Source organism: Lithobates pipiens, unplaced genomic scaffold (assembly GCF_037356315.1).
Source record: "Lithobates pipiens isolate NorthernLeopardFrog02 unplaced genomic scaffold, aLitPip1_a1.2 Scaffold_19, whole genome shotgun sequence".
Classification (NCBI taxonomy): domain Eukaryota; kingdom Metazoa; phylum Chordata; class Amphibia; order Anura; family Ranidae; genus Lithobates; species Lithobates pipiens.
The window spans coordinates 403634518-403658257 of NW_027507764.1; the positions used below are offsets into that span (position 1 = coordinate 403634518).

General features: G+C 42.9%; 1 protein-coding gene across 2 annotated transcripts in view; it reads right to left on the minus strand.

The window, feature by feature from the left end:
- CIDEA (cell death inducing DFFA like effector a) overlaps nucleotides 1–23740 on the minus strand; it is a 62178-nt gene that overhangs the window by 34295 nt on the left and 4143 nt on the right. The window contains exon 2 of one of the 2 annotated variants that reach the window (XM_077492423.1): nucleotides 8103–8250. In XM_077492423.1, the coding sequence (XP_077348549.1) occupies nucleotides 8103–8250 (148 nt within the window). Of the gene's footprint in view, nucleotides 1–8102; nucleotides 8251–16147; nucleotides 16537–23740 lie in introns of those variants that run through there. The other variant, XR_013277642.1, reaches the window with a different exon arrangement.

Consider the following 23740-nt stretch of genomic DNA (forward strand, 5'->3'; position numbering starts at 1 on the left):
CTTCAACCAGCAGCAAGCTGCTCACACTCCCCCATCCTTCCACCAACAGCCCTTCATTTATATGGCCTATGTGCAGCTGGGCACACACCCTGCTCGTTAACATCAAGACCCAGACACAGGGCTGGAGATATGCAAACTCTGTGTCTGCGTCTCGTTTTCCTCCAATTTCATAGGGACAGAGCCTCGCTCTGTCACATATCCCCCCCCCTTTGTTTCGATCCGGAGGGAGGAACACCAGCACCCATCATGATGGTTGGGACACCTCTGTGCTGGCTGTCAACCACGTAGGCCCAACCCTTTTTCCGGGTGCGCTTCCAGGAACATTCCCCCCTGGATCTTAACAGGTTCCTATATTTTCCTATACTCAGCCTTCCTCTTCTTTTGGGGTCCCTGGGCTTATTCACTTTTCTTGGGGGAACTCTGCCTTCCTTGAGCCCTCCTTTCACCTTACAAATACCCATTTTACCCTTCACCATCGGTATTTCAGGTTTAAAACAGTTTCTCTTGGTACCCACTGCAACCAAATCATTGTTTACAGAACGAACTCTTAACAGATCACAGCTTTCCATATCATCAGTGCTTTCCAACTCAGTGTTTGTTAGAAGAAGACCTGAGGAGGGACTACATCCGACGGGACCATAGCACAGCTCCACCTCACCCGTTGTCCAACACTCCATGGGTACCTGTTCTAACAAACTACCCTGACCTAAGCATAAACCATTTTTTCCAGGTGTACACCTTACATTGTTATGGCAACCAATATTAACACTTTCTTCCACAGTGTCTCCGAGCACCTTAACTTGTACCTCTGGGCCAGTGACAGAAAGCATCTCTGCTACTGCTGAGTCCATTCTGGGCCCTTCCTTCTCATGAGGCCTAGCGGGTAAGGCAGTATCTGCGCCCTCTACTGACCACTGCTCCGCCGTACCTCGGACCACACCAGCCAAGATGTTTCTAGTCATCACATCAGACGGAGAGACCTCTGATATCTCAAGCAGTTCTCTCGTGTGCCTTCCATACCAATCAATAACTAGAAGTACGCTCACAGAGAATCTGGAGATCCTGTGCCAAATGGGTAACCATTGGTCCCACCAATTCCACTGTTGGTCAAGGTTTCCCAGCACTGCCTGTACCACTTGGCTCCACCCATTGGTGCTACGCAGCACCACCTGGTCCAACTGCGGTGGAGATACCCAAGTATACAGCGAGTTCATTTTTACCAACTCTAGCATTTCCAGTAAGGTTTCTGTCATCTCTAAACATCCCATGTCTAAACAACAGAACTTTCTAGGGTCTTTTACCCTGTCCAAGACATGGAGGGGCTCAGCGACTGCAGGTTGAGAGGGTGAGACATTTGAAGAGACCTCATCCTCCTTGGAGGTACCCATCATCACGGCCTGTTGTTCCCCTGGAGAGCTGTCAGACACATGTCTCACACTTATCCCTTCTGCACCAGTGTTGGTGAGCCTCTGCAGGTCATTACAAGTCACACTATCACTTTGATACTCAATATCATTTAGCTGTGGGGCTGTGGACAACACATCTGCGATGCCAGTGCCCTGAACTGTTTCTTCAGAGGGGAGGGCAGCAACCTTTGCAAGGACCAAGGCGCCCTCAACCACCGACGGCTCTGCGATCCCCCTGTCTGGCATAGCAGTTGTGGTTTGTTTATGAGCCACCATAACCTCTGAGCGACTCTTCACAGCACCTGCTCTCTGTAAAGGGGCACTTTTGCCTATTTGGGCAGCTCCATAGCTGACCTGGGAAACTCTCTGCTCCAACACTGCAAGCTCCTTGGAAGTTTCCCTGGGCAACCCTGCAGCAGCTGTCACTAGGGAACATGGTACCAGCACTGTTTTGGTCACCCCTAGCTCAATTTTCCCAGCCATCTGCTGGATCATAGCAGGCATATGCAGAGTCCCCATGTCCTTTTCAGTCTTTAGCCCTGCGTCTAGTTGGGCTTTACGCTGCGCCTCCCCACTGCTCTGGGTAGCACAATGCAGAAAGTCTATGTCCATTTGTACTGCGGATCTCCCCACTGGACATACTCCCACTTCACTGGATTCAGCATCATAAACTGAAACAGTCTTACCAGTTCCTGCAGCTGGTGTCATAGCCTTCACTTGAGTGCGTTGTCTCACTGGTGTGGTGTCTCCACAGGCTGACTCCCCCATGTGGCCATGGAGCAAAACTGCAGCCTTTCTGGACCCACTGACGCCCCCTGTAGGTAACACAAGATCCTTGTTGCTAGGGGTAACTGCAGACTTGCGCTCCAAAGCTGGTTGGCTATACCTCATGCAGGATTCAGGCTGATATACTCTCCTTTCTGGACTGACCCCTTTGCCTAAGTGGCCATGACAGAAAACCTTACGTTTCTCTGGATTTCCAATTCCTAGGACTTCCGGCGACACTTCTCCCATCCTGGAGCATTGCTGGCGGCCCATGATCCGATGGAACTCTCCTCTAAGAAGGATTTCCTCTTTAAACTTGCGATAGTCATCCTGGTCCCCATCCATCAAATGGTAAACCGACCGGAACTCTATCCGCAATAAGGTTTGCAGCAGTTTTGGCCACCGGTCCCTAGGCCATTTTCTCTTTACAGCAACTTTTTCAAATCTTACAAGGAAGTCTCCCACCTCCTCTGTAGGCAGCATGGGTTGCACATAGTCAGAGGCCAAGATCTCAGCCCCTTGCAGTGCACCCGACTCTTTGCGATTCCGCTTGAACCATTCATTCGCTGTCTCACATGTCACTGGCCCCTTTTTACTGGTCCTACAAGGTGGAGACATCTTCTCAGGCCATGCTGAGCTCACTTCTTGGCATCTCCTCCATGACTGGCTCTCACTCGTTGCCATTGGATACCACTTCTGAGGACACAGCTGATCACAATCATTAGCAGATGAGCTCCAGAATTCATCAACCTCCCATCCAGCTTGGTTATTCCACAAACATTCCTGTGACAAGGGGCAATGGGCAACAGCATGTCCCCACTCACTACAACTAATGCAGCGCAGAGGCTTCCTTGCGTCATGCTGTGGCACCTTTGGGCTCAGGCTGCCAGGAACAACATCCTCTTTCACTTCTCCTTTAACTCGGGGTGACATGATCAATTTACCCCAGATCACAGCGATGTCAGACTCAGACAAATTCTCTGGTGTGGCTGGGGTATGTGGTGAAATACCCTCTAGCCACAATAGCCGCTCCCTGGCTTTAGCAAGGATTGCTTCCTTTTTTTGCTTTGACCGTCCCATCCTTGCAATCACATGCACACAGCAGCTTGTAACAGTTCTCAGCAGAGAAAGAAAAAAAAAAAATCTGATGTTTGATTCTTCCTTCACAGGTACACAACCCGCATGCAACACAGTCCATCAAATAAACGTATACGCAATGCTGTTCGCCTGGCTGCCACACACAGCTAGCAGTAGTTCCTGATGCGACTCACCATGGAGCAAGGACCCGGATTCCACCATCTACATGCCCGCATTCGAGCACCACTTGTGATATTGGGGTGATTAAGCTCAATTGGTAGATGCACGTTTTAGTCTACATCAGGCAGGCGTTTTATGGTTAAGGGCCTGGTAGCCCACGTTTATTATAAGAAAACAAAATATTTAGTTCATCCAGTAATCCCACGCAGGGGTTTAAATTCATTCAGCACACAAATGAACATACCAAGCCACCTGGCTCTCAATTGTCAACAGTTCCTCTGCTTGCTCCCAACAGATTTATCAACTCTTTCCAGCCCCCTGGACTCACCGGCTTCCTTAGTCTTCCTGACTCTCAAGGTTGTCAGCCTTTCCCAGTCCCTTACATGGACTACAGTCTCCCACAGGGCAAACCACTCTTCAACCAGCAGCAAGCTGCTCACACTCCCCCATCCTTCCACCAACAGCCCTTCATTTATATGGCCTATGTGCAGCTGGGCACACACCCTGCTCGTTAACATCAAGACCCAGACACAGGGCTGGAGATATGCAAACTCTGTGTCTGCGTCTCGTTTTCCTCCAATTTCATAGGGACAGAGCCTCGCTCTGTCACAATATATATATATATATACATGCATACACACAATATATAATACATTAGGTTGGACTACAAAAGCTTAAATAGAGGCGCTGTACATTAGCATTTCCAAAATGGTATAGAAACATGACCCGCAGATTCAAGCCCCAGAAGCTGGAAGACTATTCCCAATCCCAGTGTCTCTATTTAGAGAAAAATACGTTTATCTGAAAAAAATTGTCTCCGGTGAAAGTTTAACTATGGTTAAAACTGTGTCTGTGTATCCAGTAGGAGAGTCACCTCTCTCGAATTGTCCTGATCCCCATTGTCACCAGGAACAAAAGTGAGGATACGGCAAATACAAAGTTTTGAGTCCACACACAATAGAGGGGAAATCTTCCAAAGAGGCCCACCTGACAGCAGGTTTAACCCTACCTCTACTCTATGAAAAAAAAAATGAAATGCTGTAGGTTATTCCAGACATCATTGTACAGAAAGCTGCATTTTTATATGTAGCATTCTCCTAGGTAGAATTGGATAGATTTTGTTTTGACTCACTGTTTTGTGGAGCTGTGTTTTGATGGGTATATTTAGGCTGTCAAACTGTAATCATTGTGGCTGCAATTTCTGTGTAAAGTCTACTCAGTGTTCTCACTTGCTGCTAGTCTGTTATTGCCCTGCACTGTCTAGAAAAGATCAGAGAACTTTCTGGATCAGAAGCATGGAGCTATGCAGATGGGAGTATGAATATTTATACAGCCCTGGCCAATCCCAGGGAGCAGGGCCCTGACGGCATGCTGGGAGACTGTATATATTCTCTGAGCACGCTGGGCTCTGGGTCTTTTCCTGGAGAGGATTAGTCCCGCCAGGAAGGCTTGCTGCTCTCCAGGGCAGTGCTGCCATGTGCATGCCGTTCGTGAGGCCTCAGGAGGGCAACTTGAGAGCCTGGATGCTGACGCTAAGGAGAGCTGACTGAGGGGCTGTCTACTAAACAGTTCTTTTTTATTTATAGCGCAAAAAATAAAAAACCAAAGAGGTGATCAAAAACCACCAAAAGAAAGCTCTATTTGTGGAGGAAAAAAAGGGCATCAATTTTATTTGGGTACAGTGTTGCCCAGCCGTCAAAACTGCCAGTTAAAGCAACGCAGTAGACATGTGCGATTCGTTTCGTATGAATTTCCCAAAATTCGTACGTTCGAGATGATCCGAAATACGAATTGCCGTGCGTCCGAATTCTGTACGGAAAACAAACTTTTGTTTACGAATTTCGGATCAGTTGTCGTCGAATCGACTACGACTCAGTCATTATGCTTATAATTTTTTATGTGAAATTCTGAAAATTCAGGAATCTTGAGACAATGGAGGCGAGGGAAGGTGAGGGTAGGCAAAGAAGAGGGTGCAGGAGATGATCACCAGCACCGTGATATAGAGCACAGACACCTGCACCGTGATCATGCTCATTATGAGGGGCTCCCACCATCCCTGTGCTGTGCTGACTTCCTCCTGGGGCTGCTTATTATGAGGGGCTCCCACCATCCCTGTGCTATGCTGACTTCCTCCTGGGGCTGCTTACGGTGCAGGTTTCAGTGCTGTATATCACGGTGCTGGTGTCATTGCTGTATGTCACGCTGCTGATGTCAGTGCATTCTATCACGGTGCAGGTGTCATTGCTGTATGTCACGCTGCTGATGTAAGTGCTCTCTGTCACGGTGCTGGTGTCAGATCACTCTATCACGGTGCAGGTGTCATTGTTGTATGTCACGCTGCTAATGTCAGTGCTCTCTAGAGGTCGACCGGGAAAAAAAGGGCTAACTTGCGTTTGAAAGACCTCTGCGCAAATACCGCGTCACATAAAATATTGCAACAACCGCTATTTTATTGCCTAGGGTCTCTGCTAAAAAAATATATAGAATTTTTGGGGCTTCTGAGTGATTTTCTAGCAGAAAATACTGGATTTTTATTTGTAAGCAACAAGTGTCAGAAAAGATTTAGTCTTTAAATGGTTAAACAGAGAACTTCTACACAGGGAGTTCAGCCCATTGAAGAAGAAACATTGTATCACTTTGATCTTTTCTTGGCAGCCTGCCCCAGAGAGGAGGAAAGTCCTTCACTGATGTCTTCAGGCAACTTACATTGACTTCTATTACAGAAGTCTTTTGCAAGTCATAATAAGCATAATGAGCAATGTTTTTGCCTTTAAATTCATCGTAAACGAACCTAACGACAATTCGTATTTCGTACGAAACAGAACGGAATTTCAGACACGAAATAAGAAGTACGAATTAATTTTATTACGAATCGAAACGGAACAGAACAAAACTAATTTATTGACGGCACCCATGTCTACAACGCAGTGTAGTATAGCAAAAAATGTCCTGTCAGGAAGGGGGTAAAACCTTCTGGAGCTGAAGTGGTTAACATAATGCCCTTTGTTAGCCAGAAAAACTAGACATTGGCTGACAGAACGGAAAGATAGGTGGTGAAACAGAGGAAAAAGAAAAAAAAATATGCTTGCGACTCCAATGATTAAAAATGAAATCAAGTTTTTAAAATGGCAGTTGAATCTGAGATCAGGAAACCTAGCATCCATAACTACTACACCTGAGAGGGAGGTATGTATCCCCCCCCCCCCCATCAGAGAACCAAATATATGGCACCAGAACCTCCAAGACAATGCCCTAGTGAACAGCAATATTCAGGACCCTGTACACCTCAACCATGGTGGCAGAATAGAGACAATCTCAAACCTTGGTTTAAATCACCAAGATAATGAAATAATGGTAATCCAAATTGGCATAATAGAAATAATAAATAGACCAAGGAATCCACAATATAATTATAAAAATCAAGGTAATCAAGAATATTACAAAATCGGGGACCTAGAGAACAGAGAGATTATCAATACAATCAACAAGGGAGTCACAATCAGTATAAGGATCCAAGAAGAAGCCCTATACCGACTTACAACAGGTATGAACCCCTCAGGCATCAATACGAAGAGGGAACCCCATATCACTTTTTAGATCAGGGAGATGGGAGAGAACACACCCAAGACAAGAATGGCCAGTGGACAGAAGAATAAGTCCAAGAGGGGATGTAGAGCAGGATTTAAAGAAAAAAAAAACACCAGTGGGGGAAGGGTTTTTTAATTTGAGTGGTATGAAACTTGCAAGAGCAGATATCCACACAGATATGCACAGTTTAGGAGATATCCCCTGTATTTGCATGTGCATATGTCATTGGCACATGCGCACTGACACAAACTGAAGCAATGCCATGTATGTGCCATTGCTTTAGTGAGTGTGCCATTACTGCGTGCATGCGTGGGAGTGACGACATCACTCCTGGGGGTTACCTCCAGGTATCGTGGCTTCGCCACTGTGATTGGCCGGAGCTGCAATACCTGGAAGTGCCCCCCCCCCCCCTGGGAGTGATGTCGTCGCCGGTTCTGTGTATGGGCACCGCAGCTTCGATCTCAGGTGATTATTACATAATGAGCTAGTATGCTCTGCATACAAGCTCATTATGCCTTTGTCTTACAGGTGTTAATTTTTTTTTTTTTTTTAAAGTGGGTTTACAACCACTTTAAGAAGTTACTATTAATTTACTATAGAGGAATTTAGACATACGGTTTGTTATATATTTTAATGTATTGATTTAGGGGACATTGTGCAATTATGTTTTTTGATGATATGATGTATGATGAAATAAGCGCACCATTCTCTTAATTTACTATTTTAATAAAAGTTTTAAGACCAATGGTGCAGCTGTTCCCTGTTTTTTTTACATTTTACATATATAGCAGCGCTTTAGTATTTTATTCACAATTTTTAACAAATGAACTGACACAACTGAAAAAGTGAAAAAAGAAACAAAGAAATAATGTATATCAAATAATACATCAAATACATGGTGTCATATCATATAAATTATATGACATGAACATAAATAAAAATCATTAAAAAAAAAAAAAGGATTTCTTGCATAAGACGAACTGTGATGAACGGTAACAGCTGCAAAACTTCAACATTCATTTAAACCTCTATTATTTGCAAATGGCAAAATCAACCATTTTGGAAAAGAGCACACTAAACGCACACCTTTTCGATGAGTTCCTTTAATGTACTTGCTACAATGCCATTCCGTCTGCTCCTATTACTGTTAGACACCCGAAAGGGTCGTTGTGGAGGAAGAATAGGTGGGAACAAGACTTTTCGTGTAATTGAAGCACTTGCAATTGTAACTGATCTACAATTTAAAAAGAAAAAGCATTTTTTAAACATAAAGAAATGTATGAATCATACTAACAAACACACCATTAATAAAAGCTATAAAGAGAAGCTACAAGAAGTAGCATCTTCATGCACAATAGATCTACACCACTTATTTGTCAGCAATGAGCTCCAGTCAAATGTGCAGAAAAACACAAGTTTGGTGCTAAAAATAAATGAAAATGCTACATTTTTCTTGCATTGCTAAATATAGGTTTCCAGTCTTCCCCTTTGTTTTCTTTAGAAAATAACAGAGTAGCCTTTTAATGCAATTGCAATGGAATTAGATAATCCACACTACATCTCATTCCAGGTTTAATTTTAATCCCATAATCTTCTTCATGGAGTCACTTTAATGGATACAAACTAATTAAGTAAATCACATGGAGGATGAAAAGTCTTAAATCTTGTTTCATGCCAAAGACTGTAAACAGAAGGTATGTGGAAAATGTTCTTTGGTATTCCAGAAGTAATCAGGAGAAGTGTGCCGATTTTGGATTAGACTAGTTCTGTAGCTCAATCAGGAGTAAACAGCAAGAAGGTGAGGTTGGGTTGAGGATTTTAATCTCTTGCTCGGCTGTTGGGGAGGAGATAGGAGGTAGGAGGTGGGGGGTGGGGGGAATCAAGTATTTTAAATGCTTATCGACTTTTTATTTTTATTTTCAATGCGTCACTGAACAAATTTGACTACTTCAGGAAGCGTCAATACGCTAGTACAGACCCCTCCTTTATCCTTAACTCTTCTTTTCTAGGAGGGCCTAATTATTATCTGTGCTGGCCAAGCTCCTTTTGCGTCCCCCGCCCCATATAACTTTTAATGAATGGCCTGATGACTCCTATAGTAAAAGGAAATCAGGTTTACCGATTAGCAGATTTGCACACATGCTTATGGTCCAATATGAAAGATCCAGGTTGGAAGCCGGTGGTGGAGAGTGGGGGATAAGACTTGATAATTATGGAGAAATGCGAGTCGGTGATGACTATGATGGTGGTGAGGGAAGAGGGACAGGAGCTAGTGGTAAAGTGAAAAGGCAGAGAATGCATTAGGATCTCACATGGATGACAGAGGGTAAGTGGAAGGCAGACATAGTTAGGGTTGCCACCTCATCCCTTTAAAACCAAACACACATTAATTACACAGGTTCTGTGGCTGGTTAAGGTAGTAATTAAAATCACTTGGTGCCTTATCTACATTAAATTAGCCTCAGAACCTGTGTAATTCAAAAGTATTCGGGTTTAAAAGGGATGAGGTGGCAACCCTAGACATAGTAGATATCTTAAAAGGGAGCTTGCAGAAGAAACTGGAAGATGTGAAAGACATAGGTCTGATGGTCAGAAGATGGAGGTGTTTTGTTATGTAAAAGTATATTAGTGACAGCTGGGAGATCTGAAGAGCAGAACAGGAAATATAAGATGAACAGTAGAGGTGAGAGGACCTACGTGAAAGAATGCGCCAACGGGACTGGATCATGGACGAGCAAGAAGAGTGGAGCAAATGTACATCAAAAACAGCAGAATGGAAAATGGGAGGCAAAGGGAGCAGAGAGGAAGAAGGAAAAAAAAAAATGTGGAGAAGAGGAAAGATAAAAAGATGCAGAAGAACATCATTCACAAGGGGCAGCACTGTGTGTTTGTCTGTGTCCATGTGGAAACTGAATTTAATGGGAGTGATTTTAGAATTATCAATGAGCTGCTGAACCTACAGGGCTCCAAATGAGGATAACTGCAGGGCCTGCATTCCTTAATGCCGTGTACACACGATCGGACATGGGATTTTTTCAGACTGATGTTGGCTCAAACTTGTCTTGCATACACACGGTCACACAATGTTGTCGGAAATTCCGAACGTTAAGAAGGCGGTGACGTACGACGAGCCAAGAAAATTGAAGTTCAATAGCCAGTGCTGCTCTTCTGCTTGATTCCGAGCATGCATAGAACTTTGTGCTTCGGAATAGTGTACACACGATCAGAATTTCCAACAACGGATTTTGTTGTCAGAAAATTTGATCCAGATCTCAAATCTTGTGTGTTGGAAATTCTGATTAAGCCTGCGCACGGTCAGAATTTCCATCAAAAAGCTCTCATCGAACATTTTCTGTCGGAAAATCCAACCGTGTGTACGCGGCTTTAGACGTGATTTCCTATTGGGAGTAACTCACCAAAAATACAATTTTTGTTGCAGGGGGGCGCTTGAAAACTGACTTGTATCTTAGTGCAGACTTCTGGGAAAATCAGTGAGCCAATCACACAAGCAGGAAATTATGTTTCTGGGAAACGTTCTGTACACATTTTCTGTGTACAGAACACCTCCAGGTAGTCATAGTGCATTGCATTTACAGAAAGTTACAATGCTGCAGGTTGAAAGTGAAAAGGTAATTTTTAATAACATTCAAATACAATATGACTTGTCGCAATTGTAAATATTTTTTTATCCCTCACACTGAACGTGGAGTTACCCTTTAACCACTTCGCGCCCACGCTATAGCCAAAAGACAGCTACAGTGCGGACGCTAACTGCCGGGAGGGCGTCCCTGGATGTCCTCCTGTTTACTTCCCCTCTGCGCGCCGCCGTGGATGCGCATCAGGGAAGTTCTGTGTTGGCCGTGTCCCTTGCACACAGCCAATCACAGGTCATGCTAAATGGCCAATCACAGCGGCCATTTAGCACACAGACAGCGTGTGAGGAGGAAGAGATGAACGGCTACAGCTGCAGCGTCATGGAAAAGCAAGAACACACACAGTAAAACACACACATGCCCACCTGTCCTCAGTGCCACCCATCAGTGCCACCTGTCAGTGCCATGTGTCCCCAGTGCCATCTGTCATCAGTGCCACGTATCAGTGCCATCTATCATGAGTGTCACATGCCATCAGTGCCACGTGTCATTGTCCTGGTGCTCCAGGGCCTTCAAAAGTGTAATAGGTAGTGTGGCAGCACGCAGGTAAAGTCACCTGGTTGTATCCAGGATGGGAAATATGTGTGCCCTAGATTCAGGCTTTATGCAGACTTGTACAACTAGAGGGGAAGAGTTAATGAGCCAAGCTGAAGTAAGTGGGCTCATTAAGACCTCTACAAAAAAAAACAGCATGCTTAGGGAGATGCTCCATCCTGGAACCAGTTTTGTGTGTATAGACTGGGGAGTGTGACACCTGTTCTGTGCGGTGAGTTAACGCCTGTGTGGCAAACCTCTACAACAGAGACAGGGACTGGTGCAGCACAAGGCTGCACTCAGTTGTTAGACAGGGAAACTAAGTGTGTAATTAGAGGTCAAGCTGACCAGGATTTATTTTCATGTTTTTCTTTTGTTTTGGCTGTTATATTTTTTACTGCATGTAGCATGAATAAACCGCACCTTTTGTTTTTTCCAATTACAACGCTGTCTGCTGTGCCTGATTTTGTGTTGTGAACCCATCCAGGGGGTCACACACACCCGCTGCCGAGCTAACCCCTCACAGTAGTCAACAAGTTAGATGTGTAACTTATGCTCCTAGAACGTGACGGTGCTCCCTGCATGTTGGGCATCTCTAAGTGGCCAGGCTGTGAAAAAGGCCCACACATATGTTATCGTAATACTCAGGAGGAGTAGCAGAATGTATTTTGGGGCATTATTTGTGGTATGCACATGCCATGTGAGAGAAATAACCTATTACAATGACAATTTTGTGGGAAAAATAATTAAAAATAAAAATATCTTTATTTTGCAAAGAATTGTGGGAAAAAGTTACAACACCAAAAACCTCACCATGCCTCTTACTAAATACCTTGGAATGTCTACTTTCCAAAAAGGGGTCATTTGGGGGGGGGGGGATTTGTAATTTCCTGGCTTGTTTGGGTCGCAAGAAATGAGATAGGCCACCAGTACATCAGGTGTGATCAATTTTTTATGATTTGCACCACAACTTGTAGACTAACTTTCACAAAGACCAAATAATGTACACTAATTTGGGTTATTTGTACCAAAGATATGTAGCAGTATAAATTGTGGCCAAAATTCATGAAAAAATATATATAATTTGCAAAATGTTATCACACAAAGAAAATGTGTTTTTTTTCAAAATTTTCGGTCTTTTTTCATTTATAGCGCAAAAAATAAAAACCCAGAGGTGATCAAATACCACCAAATGAAAGCTCTATTTGTATGAAAAAAAGGACCGAAAAATTATTTGGGTACAGTGTTACTTGACTGAGTAATTGTCATTCAAAATGTGAGAGCACCGAAAGCTGAAAATTGGTCTGGGCAGGAGGGAGCTTTAAGTGCCCAGTAGGCAAGTAGTTAAACAGATTGTAAAGGCAGGTGGTTTTTTATCTTAATGCATTATTTTGCCAGCCCCACTAATATTTACTTGAGCCCCCACTAGATCCAGCGAAGTTGTAGGAATGTCTCGGCTGCCTGGGACTCCCCTCCTCATTGGCCGAGACAGTAGCATTGGCTCCTGCTGCTGCCAAAGTCAGTCAGCCAATAAGAAGAGAAAGGGGGCAGGGGCAGGTCACAGCTGTGTCTGAAAGTGAACTGTGACTTGGCTCAGATGCCTCCCCATAGCAAGCTGCTTGCTGTGGAGGCATTCAACAGGAGTGAGGGACCAGGAGCGCCGAAGAGGGACCCGGGAAGAGGATCTGGGCTGCTCTGTGCAAATCCACCAAGTATAACATGTTTGTTACTTTTACCTTTGAGGCTGGTTCCACACTGCAGTACGCTCCGGCTCACAGAAGGAGCCCAGTGCATCCCTGTTCATCATTTCAGGTCTTTTTCAGTCCAAATTTTTGGTTAAATTCGAACCTGAAACGGCCTGGTCTACCAAGGTGTAAAAGTGAGTCTAAGTTCAGTAAACTATTGTGGTTTATCTTTGTAAACTTCAAACATCTAATCTTGTTACGAGGAATTAAACAAAAAACGCACGGACGTTCACCCCATAAATTGATGTTGTAGTGGTCCCTGATCTACTTCACTTTACCTTGACAAATCAATCCCAGGATCACTTCAATGTCACTTCTCGTTTAAGTAAATTAGGCCCTGTGCGTGTATTAGGTACACAAAGAGAATTTCCAAGAAATTAATATGTCCCTAGAACAAGAATTATCTGATGTATAAAGTGTGCCTTTATCTATGTAGCAGGTGCTGTGGTAAAGAAGGAGTTCCAGGCTATTATTCTACATGAGGGTGAATGAGGCCATTGCTTATACCACTCAATTTTGAGGCATTATTCAGTAACCTAAGGACAATATTCCAGATCAGAAAAGTATAATCTCCTTAGCGATCTCTCAGTAAAATCTTCAAAATTACCATCTGTCTGTTTTCAATAGGATGCCATTATCAGAAAGGTGCACAGTATGCATATCAGAAATAGGGGGAAGAGAGAAATGTGTTACTATCACTGGATAGCAATATTTAATTTATATGCCTTAACCACTTAAGGACTAGTCTCGTTTTGAGATTTTGGTGTTTAAAAGTAAAATTTTTTTTTTTTGCTAGAAAATTACTTAGAACCCCCAAACATTATACAAAATTTGAGATCTGGAATCCGTTGTCGGAAATTCTGATCGTGTGTACACAATTCCGTTTTTGTTTTTCTAACACCCTAGAGAATAAAATGGTGGTCATTGCAATACTTTGTCACACCGTATTTGCGCAGCGGTCTTACAAGCGCACTTTTTTTTGGGGGGGGGGAATTTATTTTTATTTAAAAAAGTGAAACACAACAGTAAAGTTAGCCCAATTTTTTTTTATATTTTGAAAGATAATGTTACGCTGAGTAAACTGATACCCAACATGTCAAGCTTCAAAATTGCGCCCGCTCGTGGAATGGCGTCAAACTTTTACCCTTAAAAATCTCCATAGGCGACGTTTAAAAAAAAATTCTACAGGTTGCATGTTTGAGTTAAAGAGGAAGTCTATGGCTAGAATTATTGCTCTCGCGCCAACGATTGTGGTGATACCTCACATGTGTGGTTTAACCACTGTTTTCATATGCGGGCGCTACTCACGTATGGATTTTCTTCTGGGCGCGAGCTGGTCGGGACAGGGCACTTTAAAAAATAATTTTTTCTTCTCATTTATTTTACTTGATTTTATTTTTGCACTGTTTATTAAAAAAAAAAAATTGGGTAATTTTTATTCCCATTACAAAGAATGTAAACATCCCTTGTAATAGAAAAAAGCATGACAGGTCCTCTTAAATATGAGATCTGGGGTCAAAAAGTCCTCAGATCTCATATTTGGACCAAAATGCAATAATAATAATAAAAAAAAAATAATAATAATAATAATAATAATAATAATAATAATTTTGTCATTTGAAAAAATTTCCCTTTAACATATATGGGCAGAAGTGACGTTATGACCTCGCTTCCATCCTGCAATGGTATGGAGATGGGTGGGGGCCATCTTCCCCTCACTCATCTTCATACCTGGTCACAGACAGGTCCCGATCGCCTCCAACGCTGCCGACGGCTCCGCACAAATCCGGCTCGAAGACTGCCATTATTGTAAACACGACCGACTCCTGAAGAGATGGATACCCCGGTTGTGGCAGCAGCAGCTGCCGTTACCAAGTTAGCCATCTTCAAAGTGCCGACGTATATGTACAGGGGCCGGTCAGCAAGTGGTTTTAAAACAGTATTAAACCCAAAAACAAAAAGTGATATTGCAGTTTACCAATTCTTAGATGGTGATAGCTGTATTTGTTTTCTTTTTTCCCCCTTTTATTTTCACCTGGTGATCCAGCCAGTAGGTCTCTTATTTTCTTTAAGAGGCCAAGATGTCCAGCAAAATTTGTGGTTATAGGGTAACCACAATGGCCAGCTTTTATTAATTTATGTAAAATCTTTATTGAAAAATCTGTTGCTGTAACACCTAAAAAGTGTTAGCGGGAGTTCAACTTTAATTTATTAGTCAAGCCCATCTAATGTATATCTCTTTGGGCATTGAACACTACCTTCTAGCCAAACTGGCATTACTATTGTAAAGCCCCATACACACTATCAGTTTTTCTGCTGAGTTTTTCCTTCAGGTTTACCAAAACCCATGTAGTGCAAGGGCCTGTCTGATTGCATACAAATTGAAACTCCTAAAGGTTTGACCTCATATTATATGGTTTTGGTAACTCCAAAGGAAAAACTCAGCAGAAAAACTGATAGTGTGTATGGGGCTTTACTCCCCTATCCAAAAGCCGAGGAGACCCCTAATGCCCTATAACCACGGTCAGACTTTTCGGTGGAAAATGTGCAATCGGATCATGTTGTCATAAAATGCGATCGTGTGTGGGCTCCATCTTTTTCCATTGGAATTTCCGACAACAAAATCCGATCGCATAAATTCTGATTGTGTGTAGAATCCGACGCCCAAAGTGACACGCATGCTTAGAATAAATTACGTGACGGAAGCGCTCAGTCTGGTAAAACAAGCGTTCGTAATGGATAAAGCACATTCGTCCCATCCGTTACACTGTTAAAAATTGTTTAATGCAGTGTATTCTCTTTTTCTTTATAATGCTAGAAGAATGAAGCAGTTTTGCTGCTCATATTCACACAGACGTCTCACAAACTTCTTTCTTTCTTTCTTATTTTTCATGATTTAATGAATATAATATTTTTGTCGGATCTCCCGAATAATTATTTTAGTTTTAGGTTTTAATATTTTTAAGTATTTTGTGGTTGTTTTTTTATTCAAGATCTCCATTTTTTTGGTTATCTCCATAATTTTTTTGTGGGTTTTGTTTGTCAAGTTTCCACAACACCATTATTATCATACCATTGTATTTTGAAACCTCGAGGTGGTTGGTTGGTGTCCCTTGTTAATTTCACATTGTATTTAGGAAATGTACCTGCCTACTCACAAATAAACTGTGCTTTCTGAAGTAAAACACATAGGTAAGTATTTCCGAAAAATAAATACACCTTTATTAGGGGGACAAGAAAATAGGAAGGCAATGCTGGAGAAGCCTTTGTACCCCAGGGCACACATCAACTTAATTTAATGGCAAAATTGGTGGCCTGAAGAGTCCATATATAAGGGATTACAGTCTGGTCCAGAAGTCCAAGAGATCAGGAACAGCAACAGATGACATCTTTGTCCCCAGGCTGTGGTCATATAACAGCCTGCATCTTTTGTCAGACCAGACTGAACCCAGGCTATCACACTCTTGTCTTCCTTAGACACTTCCTTCCAGGCTGTGGCTCTGCTGTTGTAGTTGTGGCAGGAGATGGAGAGCGATGGTTGACCTCTTGGATGCCACTTGCCACAACCTCCTCCCAGATGAGGTGTTCCTGTGTATGAAAATGGGACATAGTTTTAGTTTTTTTTGTTCATCAATCACACAATTTTGAGCTTATGACTGTTGCAAATTTAATGTTAATAAATAGAACAGACTATCATTCTGAACCCAGCATTTTTCATTCTTGTCCCATTCATCTATCATTTTTGGTCACTACTGTCTATTGATTCGTAAACCCCTTTGTTAAATCAGAACTTACTGATCAATAATAACATCAAGTTAACATTAAATTTATGACAAGAAATATGTTGAACGATGCTCTAGCTGACTCAAGCTGGGCTCCTCCACATGTTGCTGCCTGGAAGGCCCAGGTTGGACATTGGAAGCCTCAGCTGGGGGGGAAAAGAAGCCTTGACGGAAGACTGGAGAGTGCTGGCCTGGGTTCCCTCTGGTCTGGCAGAAAATGCAGTCTGTCATAGTACCACAGCCTGGGTACATAAACGTCATCTGCAGCTCCTGATCTCAGGGAATTCTGGACCTTTTTTGCACTCCCTCAGATATGTACTCCTCATGATACCAATTTTGGTCTTCAAATAGGTGATGTCTGCCGTGGGGGGGGGGGGGGGGATCATCGGCTTCACAAATGCAAGCAGTTTCTCCAGCGCTGCCTGCCTCTTTCTTAGCTTCTTATAAAATGGTTGAACACATTAATGAAGATGGGGGATAAATTTCCTGTCTTTGAATGGATCCATATTCTCTGCAAGACAAACCCTAATGTCAGGCTAAACTCTTCTAATCTTGTCCCAATATAAGCCTCAATCTACAACGCACGCATGTTACATTTTATATACACTGCACATGCGCGAAACTCCGCCTGCCCCTAATGTTCTTTCTAGTCTATTCCCCGTCCCTTCTCTTTCGGCACAGTGGGGAGAGCACATGGCAGAGTCACAGCAGGTGCGTGTCTCTGCCCAGAGCCAGAAACGTCCCGATCCCAGAGGAGATTTAAGGCCTCAAATATGTCCTTTGTAGAGATGGTGGACATATTGAAGAGGAACGGCTATGATGGGAAGTATAGACCTTACCCAAACCCAAATATGAGAAAGGCCAAGATCATGACTAAAGTTGTGAAGAGTCTGAAGAAGAATTTTGGTGTACGACGATTCAAGATCAACTGAGGAAACGGTCAGACCTGAAACTGAGGGAGCACGATCAGTACAGAAAGATCAATTGAGTTCTTAAAAAAAAGTAAGTATTTGTCGTGTGTTCATATTATTATTATTATTATTATTACTTGCATACTGCTCCATGTGTTTTTCTTTAGTAATGTACAGTTTAAAATGGTCACTTTCATGTTCATGGGTTCAATCGGTCATAGGAAACATCATTCGTTCGGCCACTAAAATACAATGTTTTGTGAAGTTGCAGTTAACTACATTTGTTCAGGTCTATTTCTAGTCAAAGAAGTTTGCTGTCTAGATGGGTTTGTAACTAGAATGAAATGCCAACTTGATTCAGTGTAAAGGAGAGGACACTCAGCAGCTGTTCACATCTGGACTCAGGGACACTAGTGAGGGACACCAGAACACCCTTTTTATTAGGGTGTCCCACACATGTGCTCCAGTGGATACTATAGGGGTGTCTCCATCTGTGAAACTTGCACAAAACAGGTAAGTATTCCAGCTTTAGAAAGTGTAAAAAATAATGTTATCAGCTTTGAACTCTGCCAAAAAAAGACAAATTGTACGACACTCCCAAGCAATGTTTCATATTCCTATTTCTGCCCTCAAATATCGGTGTGCTAAATATTCCCTTTTTACATTCTCATAAGGGAGAGAAGACTCAGGACGTCTGAGGACACCAGGGACCACACACCTCCCAAAGAAGGGGAAATACCAACACCAGAAGCGGAGGAGGAGGAGGAGGAGGAGGAGGAGGAGGAGGAGGAGGAGGAGGATGTTGAAATTGGCGAAATTTTCACAACAACAGGTGAGTGTCTGAGACCACAGCTTCAGGTAATCGATGTATGCCTGCATTTTTATAATACATGGTGTGCTTTTTTGTTTATTTTTAGGTGATGTGGATGTTGTGGAAGAAGAATGTAATTTTACCAGTGAAAGTGCCCAGATCCTCATCGGGGAGATAATGGGATGCAATCGCGATTTAGAGAATCTCAAAAAAACCCATCAATGATGTTCAACAAAAAATGAAGATCATTAATGTTTTAGGGAGAATCTAAAACACACAAAACTAGCTAGCATAGATTTGAGATTTTAAAAAACTGTTTTTAAAAACAGTTTTAAATTTAAAATTTGGAAGATGCACACAGTTTGTCAACATGTGCTATCTCCCATCATGAGGCATCAATGTACGCGTTTTGTGGGTGCAGCCCCTTCCTCGCTACTAAAGTGGCTGAGATGAAGGGGTTGCACCTCCAAAGCATGTACATTGATCCCCCATGATGGGATCAGGAGGAAAATGCTGTTTGAATCACAATTTGTGTGCATCTTCCAAATTTGGCTTTTACAGGGGTAACACCTCATCTGATGAAGGCAATATCAAGTTTGGACATACTAATGTCTAATATTGCCTTCATTTTTCAAAGATGAACTTTGGAAGTTCCTGAGTTGTGTATGTTTTATTATGCTTTGAAACATGCCCGTTTTAACAAAAACGGCTAGTTATATTAATGTTACCAAAATAATGTTATATACACCAAATATGTTGGTTTGTTGAAAAACCCTTTTATAAATGCACATGTGAATGTGCTTTGAGTAAAAAGTTTTATTATCATCAACAATGTGTGGCTTCTTCTTTCAATGCTCAAAAGCAGTTTTTGTAGTAAAGTTGGTGTTTTCTGTGACAATAGGGGTTATTTACTAAAGGCAAATTCACTTTGCACTACAAGTGCACTTTCAAGTGCACTTGTTGTGCAAAGTGGATTTGCCTTTAGTAAATAATACCCACAGTGCTTTTCAATTTGCCCCAATCACGACATTTTCATGACTCCACACATTTCTGTCATGGCGCTGAAAATGATGAATATTTTTGTCAGTAATGCACTACATACATTACCAACAAAAACAAGGTGTGTGCGTGTAGCAGACCCACAACATAATAATAATATTATCTGAAGAAGAGACTGCCACCTCATGTCTCAAAGAAATTTGGTTTGCACTGTTGAAGAAAAAGGCCCAAAAAAAAAAAAAAAATACCTAGGAGACAGCTAAACGAAACCCAAGCAGCAAATGAAAACAAATATTCTAGTTTCAAATATAAATTTAAAAAAGTGTCTGGTAGACATTGTCTGGCATATCAATGGCCCCCTACCCGCAAAGTACTCCATGTATCTGTTTCTGACCTCGCGGGCGCTTTGGGGGGGGCAAGCCAGGACAGCCAGCTTCAAGTGCCATCAGGTTGGAAAGTTCTGGAAAGTCGGCCTCAGGCCCAACTGAGGCCACATAGTTTGGTGAATTATTTTGGAGAAAATTGTGCAGAATGCAGCAGGCAAGCACAACATGGTTCAGTTTATATTCCGCCATGTGGATTGGTGTCAAAAATAGGCGGAACCGGCTGGCCATTATTCCAAAAGTGTTCTCCACCACTCTTCTGGCTCTGGCCAGCCGGTAATTAAAAACCCTCTGGTTCGGGGTGAGGGTCCTCATAGGGAATGACCGCATAACATGGTCCCCCAGCACAAAGGCTTCATCCGCGACAAAGACGAAGTGGAGTCCTTCCAGATTGTCTTCTGGAGGTGGCAAGCCCAAGCTGCCATTCTGGAGATGCTCGTAGAACTCCTTCTGGGCGATCACTCCACCATCGGACATCCGGGCATTTTTCCCCACATCCACATAGAGGAACTCATAAAGTAGCTGACACCACCGCCACTATACTATTATGCCCCTTGTAAATATAATAGTACGACCCCGAATTGGGGGGGTGGGACGATGTGGACATGTTTCCTATCAATTGCACCTCCACAATTGGGAAAGTCCCAATGGGTGGCAAAGTGGGAGGCCACAGTCTGCCAATCCTGTGGCGCTGAAGGAAACTGTGGAGTCAAACAAGAAAAAATAAATAAAAATTGTCATTTTGCACATAAACATTGCAAGCAGATAAGACACAAACATTTCTGGCCAACATAAGTATAATAACGTTTATTGAAATGAGTATTTAAAGGCAAAAGTATAAAGGTCCACTTATCAGATTCCTCACCCCATCTGATGGCCCATTGCAAAAATGTAGGGGTGGGGGGATGTTTTGGACAAGTAGAGCAACTGCAAGCAGGATAAGGAGCCAGGAGGGATGTCAGCAAGCCAATCTTGAAACAAACCACATGAGATGGTTCCTTGTGATGTGACCAACGCAAAGGCAGAGGGGAAGTGAGCTGGAAGGCTTTAAGTAGGCAGGTCAGACGAGCATCATCGGGAACAGCTGGTAACTGTGGAGAGAGAAGAGAGCTGGCAATTAGCCGACAGCTGAGCGGCCAGCCCAGAGAAGGAAGGGCTAAGCCCTGACACAAACATTAAATGCATAGAATGTAATGTTAAAAGGAGAAAACTTACCTTAATATATTCCTTCTGCAGGACCTGAATGATGGCAGAACAGGTCTCTGGAATAATGATTCCCAGGGCCTGGGGAGAGATGCCTGTAGAGAACTTGAGGTCCTGCAGGCTTCTCCCTGTCGCCAAGTACAACGTGGCGACTAGTTTAGCCTCTGCTCCGGAGTGATGGCTTGCCGCATGCAGGTATCCTGCCTGCTGATACAAGGGGACAGCAAAGCCAACAGACAGTGAATAATGGGGTCCGTCATCCGGAGATAATTCCTGAAATCAGGATTATTCTCCCGGATCTCACAAAGTAAAGGCATGTGTGGGAATTGTTCACGCTGGAGCAACCAATTCTTCGTCCATGAACTCCTCCCCACCCTGTTCATGGACTGGCTTGTGTCAAAGCTAGAAGCCCAACACCAAGCCCCCTGCATAGCACCAACTCTATGACGAGAACGTACATGCAACATGGCTTCAAAACGGTAGGCTGGTCAGAACGGACTAACAGAAAGCATTGAAAAACAGCAAGGCCTGAAAGAACAAACTGAAAATCAGCAATAAGTGGACAAGAACGCACTGAATATCAAATACGCTACTATAAATAGCACACAATGACAAACAAATGCAAAATGACTACACATACCGAAAAGAAAATACAAACCCACAAGCACAAACTGAAGAGCAGTAACGATCTGAAGCACAAGTCTGAAAAGCGTGAATCGTCTCTAACCAAACTTCTACTAACACGCGATAAACACAAGATCAGCAGAAGGAGCCCAAAGGGTCCTGTCCTGTCATACATGTTGTACGTCACCGCATTCTTGACAATCGAAAATTCTGACAAATTTATGCAACCGTGTGTATGCAAGACAAGTTTGAGCCAACATCCGTTGGAAAAAATCTGATGGATTTTGTTGTCGGAATGTCCGATCGTGTGTACGGAGCATTAAGACAGGTAGTGTGTTACTGGTCAGATCACTGGGTGAAAATAAAAAAGGGAAAAAAAAAAAACAAATGCAGCCGACATGTTTAAAGATTTGTAAACTGCGGTATATTTTTGCTTTTGGGTTTAAAATAATCATCATTTTAGAGAGCAAATATGACATAATTCCTAGAGGAAAAAAATAAATAAAAAAAGAGAAAGGCACCTGAAAACAGTTTATTATTAGGTAATAAGTAATATGCAAAGTGCCCTTCCTTACTTGTGGTCAGTGGAAAAAAGGGTTGTCATCTGCATTAGTGGTCAATGGCAAAGTGTCCCCTTTACAATGGTGGTTATTAGCAAAATGCTCCCTTAATATTGGTGGTCAGCAGCAAAGTGTCCCCCTTACCCTCGGCCAGTGGAAAAGTGCCCCCTTTACACTGGAGGTTAGAGGGGAAAAAAAAAAAAAGTGTCCCCTTACATTGGTGATCAGTGGAGGATTGCCCTGCGACATTGGTAGTCAGTGGTAAGAATAATGGTTAGTGGGAAACATGGCCTAGAACACTGGTGGTCAGTGGGCAAAATACCCTGTTACACTGGTGGTTAGTGGGAAGAGTGCCCTCCTTACAGGCAGCTAAAAATATGATTAGTGTCAGTAGTTACTTATCAGAGCTCTGAGAGGATGGTTCACGCTGCTGGCTCTGTCAAGTGAAAATTATCCCAGAATGATACAGGCAGGGCATTGAGCTGCCAGCGCACAAAGAACCTCCTGCAAGCATTGAAGGAAACCTGGTTGTAAAAGGCTGGTCCAAAGCATACCTTTCAAGGCAGAAATTTATAAACTGCCATTCCGGGTCTCCTAAAAAAGCTAACTGCCTTGTTTTTAATCATTTTTGGGCTTCTTGAATTATAGACCCAGAACAAGTATGCAACCAATAAAAATCTGAATGTCTTATCCTTATATTTGGTAACTGTCAGCACTAGTCTTACATTGGAAGAAACAATAGCAACTTTCTGAAAAAAATCCTGGTACACAAAGCTATAGAAATCATTAGCCAGGCTGAGGAACAATCAGTTTTCTTTATCTTTAGAGCAGAAAAAAGGGGCAATTTTGGTGCTGCAACTGCAAAACAAAGCAAGAAGCAAAGCACTATGAGCAAAGTGCAGTACTCACGCCAGCCAATCAGAATTTGTCTTGCTCTGGTCTAACTTCAGTAAAGTGATCTCTATCTGACTGATATGTAATTTACATTGTACTTAAAGTGTAAGTTCATCTTTACGAAAAATAAAAAATAAATCTGTAAGGTGAACTTACACAGCATGCCCTCCTCATCCCCCCAGTCCCGCTGACCTGTTGCATGGCGATCTCATTTTCTGAGCCCTGGTATAGCCGCTTCAGGGGTCCGGGACTTAGAAATCCCCTTAGCATTTACGTGTCTTCCCCCGCTGACAGGACGGGCTAGTTGTGCCACCCATGTGATGGCACCGACCAATTAGAATGTTCCGAAACGCCCCTCCTGACAGGGTACATTTTAGAGATTCAGCTGCAGTGATTTTTAATCCCAGGACGCGGTTATACCGCAGCTCAAAACGAAAAAGATCACCAAGATCCAGGTCAGCGGGACTGGGGGGTCCTGTATAAGTTCACATTACAGATTTTTCTTATGACATGTGCGCACCCAGCTGTGAAGATGCAAGCTGTGGCAGCCAGGTGCCCACAGTTGAAATGCTGGCGCCAGGGAGAGAAGGGACGTTTCAGGTGAGCATGTGTTTATGAAAAAAAG